General features: G+C 39.4%; 1 protein-coding gene across 1 annotated transcript; it reads left to right on the top strand.

Moving 5' to 3' along the window:
- Window positions 1-1875: 1875 nt before the first annotated feature.
- LOC109090582 (transcriptional and immune response regulator-like) lies at window positions 1876-2825 on the top strand. Its single transcript, XM_019104420.2, has one exon. It carries the CDS (start codon window positions 2001-2003, stop codon window positions 2301-2303), a length of 303 nt encoding a protein of 100 aa, XP_018959965.1. The 5' UTR covers window positions 1876-2000; the 3' UTR covers window positions 2304-2825.
- Window positions 2826-3805: the final 980 nt, after the last annotated feature.

The raw sequence follows: 3805 nt of genomic DNA, 5'->3' as shown, positions 1-3805 counted from the left end.
TAAGTTTATTTATTTATATTATTTATTTATTTATATATTATTATTTACCTATCTATCTATCTATCTATCTATCTCTATATATATATATATATATATATATATATATATATATATATATATATATATATATATATATATATATATATATATATATATATATATTTTTTTTTTTTTTTCTGTTTAAAACACATTTACTTATTAATGGACTTCAAATAAAACAAATAAAGTGTCAGGGTTCTCAGGGTTAAGTGGGCATATAGGGAAGACTGAGTTTACTCTTTTAATCAACAACTGGCTCCAGGCGTGTGCAGGGGAGGGAACTACTTCTCCTTCAGGCAGACCAGCTGATGTTACCTTTGACCCAAGTTAAATTTAGTTTCCCCATTGTTAGGATTGATAAAGTACATTCAGCTGTGTTTGAGAGGGCAGGACTAGGCTCTCAATCCAATGCTTCCTTTTCCATGTCAAAAGGTCATATTGTGCTCTGTGTGCAAGACTGTGGAGAACTCTCTGCTTATATTTATGACATGTTCCTGGCGTCTCTTTCCACACATTTCCCATCCTCCTTGACTCCAGTCATAACAGTTATGCCAGCCTTAGAAAGAGGGTATCCTGTTTCGCAACACACTCACAATGGATGCCAAGTAACGGGCATTCCACAAGATTATTGCAACAATGGCACATTTTTGGGGAGTCTCTGGAGGCCAAATAAAATGCCACTGCAGAACCTGGATTTTTTTTTTTTTTTTTTACAGATTCCTTTGTCTGACTTGCTTGTTTTCCACCATGACGGTTCAAAGGGAATTGCTCTAAAGCAAACCAGACAGAGAATAAACAGAGTGCACAAGGATGTGTGTTGAGTTTTGTTTATACAGAGTTTCTTATGCATGCAAAAATTAATTCCTTGCTGTGTTATTCCCCAGCGATTTAGCAATTATCAGATAAAGTGGAAAAGTGGCTATTTATAATTTTCACTGGAATGCCTTCTCATTTTCTCAAGTTCCCAGTCATTTTAGTTAGTTTAAACTAACTATCTTGTAATCAAGCAAAGCAGTTTTTGAAGAGCACTAGTTAAAAAGACAAAACTTTGGGTTCTACTGTCCATTTACAGGTGACTGTAAAACTACAGCATAGACAATGTAATAATATAGATGTTTGTTTCAAAGCCTTGCATCAGTCTTTTAAACATACATATAAATAGGCCTATTACATCATCCATGGCATAGTTAGTAAAGAATTTGTTATACAGGTTAATACAGTTAATAACACCTAATTAGAACACCATTGTGATGACACCATAATTATTCAGAAATATGATGAGAGTCAAGTGAGTTTTTGTCACGAAAGTACAGTACAGTAATGTGTATTGTTTGCAGACAATGTTATTATGTATGAAATGACCAATCAAATGATGGGGTTTGTTAGATTTATGACATGGTGTCCTTACTGGATAAACGAATACAAAACAATCAAACAAACAAAAAAAAAAAAAAACCTTGCTGACCCCCAAAATTTTTAATGCGGTTTTTTTTTTCTTCTTTTTTTTTTCAGTGAGTGAGGTCATATCTTGCATAGGGCACCAGACTTTTCACCAGATTTTAGGGTTCCCAGACATCTCCAAACTACCGCATTCCTACAAAATGTGGTAAGATCTAAATGAAAAGCTATTATCTAATATTTCTTAAATGTAATGTCAGGCAGAAAAAAACTCCGTTTGTGATAAACCTTGCGCACTCATGTCGTCAGCGCTCTCATCCATAATTGCTGGCATTTCCAGAGCTAGAGGCATGTTGGCGAAATAATAGTTGGCTGCAAACGGGAAGGCGTTCCTGTGGGCAGGCAGCGCTGATGAAGTCATTTCCGTAAGCGGGACCGGCGCTGTCGCTCTATAAAGAGCGTGGCCTCACTGTAAACTCCTCACTCGACTCACAGCCACCAAAGCGGCTCTGACCGGTCAAGTTGGCGACTCCAACGCTGCTAAACAACACCAAAGCCGCAAGATGTCGACCAACATGTACTCAGAATCTCGCCGAGTCTGCCCTTCGATCCACGGCAACAAGTTTGACACGGCGAACCGCAAGCGAGCGGTGGCCAACATCTTCGAGAACGTCAACCAGGACGCGCTCATGAGACTCTTCCAGAAAACTGGGGACATGAAAGCCGAGGAGAGAGTGAGAAGCATCTTTTCCTTTGCGCACGACCCCGAAGAGACGGCCAAAGCTCTGATGTCCCTCAAGCAGAGGAAGAAGGACAAGTTCCTGCGGATCGCGGGGATGGTGCGACACTTTCTGAAGCTGCGTTGAGCGACTTCACGCGTTGACCCGCGTTTGCATGGTCGTTTATTTCAGACTGCCGTTGACATTTACAACCTGGCGATAACAAATACGTCCAGAGTAGCAGAGAAGAAACCACACGAGATGAAGGACAGCCTCGTAAATGACACGAGCCCTTTCATGAAGGATGGGACGCACGGGATATGGAACTGTGGATGCGCTCAGAGTGAAGGAATCCCGCGGCGGGAGCACGCTGAACTCCTCGTGCATCATGAAGTGAAATAAAAGTCTCGTGAACTCTATGCATTTTAAAAATGGACTTTATCACGAACTCCTGCACCTTATAGGTGTATTTGTGCACAAGAACTATGACTGGAGACAGAAGTTATATTGCCTGAAAACTGCCTATGCCTTGTGTCTATGCCAGTTTAATATTGTGATAAGTGTTAACACTCAACGGCCACTTATTTATTTGTCACAATGTTATAACACCAGTTATGCATTTTTCACAATATTATTTTTCATTGTTTGTATAATAAATTATTAACTAAACTTTTGGACTCTCTTCTCTTTCTTGACTTCATATTTTTTTTAAATAAAATGAAGAAATTCTGGGTTTTCCTGGACCCATGGGTCCATAGAATTGATCCCATGTTTCACACTCAATAGGGTAAAAGCTGTCACTGGGGTGTTACTCTTTCAAAAGGTACTATTTGTACCATTAAGTTACTAATATGTACCCTCAGGGCTAAATTGGGTACAAAGTAGATACTGCCTTGTTTACAGTAGAAATGTTAAGGCACAGTAGAATTTCAACAGAGTTTGACATTGCTGTTGTGTTTAATCTAAAAACTAGTCACTTGCAGCAAAGTGTTACCCACAAACCCAGCAGTCATCCTGAGAGTTGTAAAAGATATTATCGTCAGCAATACATTTTTTATTAGCTCTCAGGGGTATTTGTTTTTTAACTTTCACTTTTGGGCTGTTTTGCAGGATGGGTGCACCTGTCACTCACCACAAGGTCTGGTTAGCTTTCATTCAGGCTTGTCTCTTTGCTTTGCAGATTATCAGACCGGCGTGAACCAGTTTCTGGCAGATTCAGCCGTGTTTGTTAGAGGTGTATTACCTTACCGTGGTGTGTAGATAAGAAGCTTTACCAATCCTCCTGTGTGTCATTTTTTTTATTTTTTTTTTATTTTTTTTTATATATAGCGATAAGTAATTTTGTACATTCAGGTGTTTTGTCAGACTCTTGGCATGGTTTAGGATTAGGGATGGCAGAGGGGAAGATCAGTGGATGCCTGTTAATCTTAATGCTCAGATCGGTCACTGTACTGGCTCAAACCAGTTCTGATGGGCTGGGAATGCGTCATCTGACATCTGACTACCTGGCGGTCATGTAAGGTCTAGACAACAGAGCCCAACGTCTTACCTCTTCTCTTTCACTGCCAAGAGGGAATTTCTCATGTATACATTCACCTGCCAAAGCTGGCTATGTTGGAGAGACACACATAATTAAAACGTGATTGTTA

The sequence above is a fragment of the Cyprinus carpio genome, chromosome B5, assembly GCF_018340385.1.
Source record: "Cyprinus carpio isolate SPL01 chromosome B5, ASM1834038v1, whole genome shotgun sequence".
NCBI lineage: Eukaryota > Metazoa > Chordata > Actinopteri > Cypriniformes > Cyprinidae > Cyprinus > Cyprinus carpio.
This window is presented reverse-complemented; position numbering and strand designations above follow the sequence as displayed.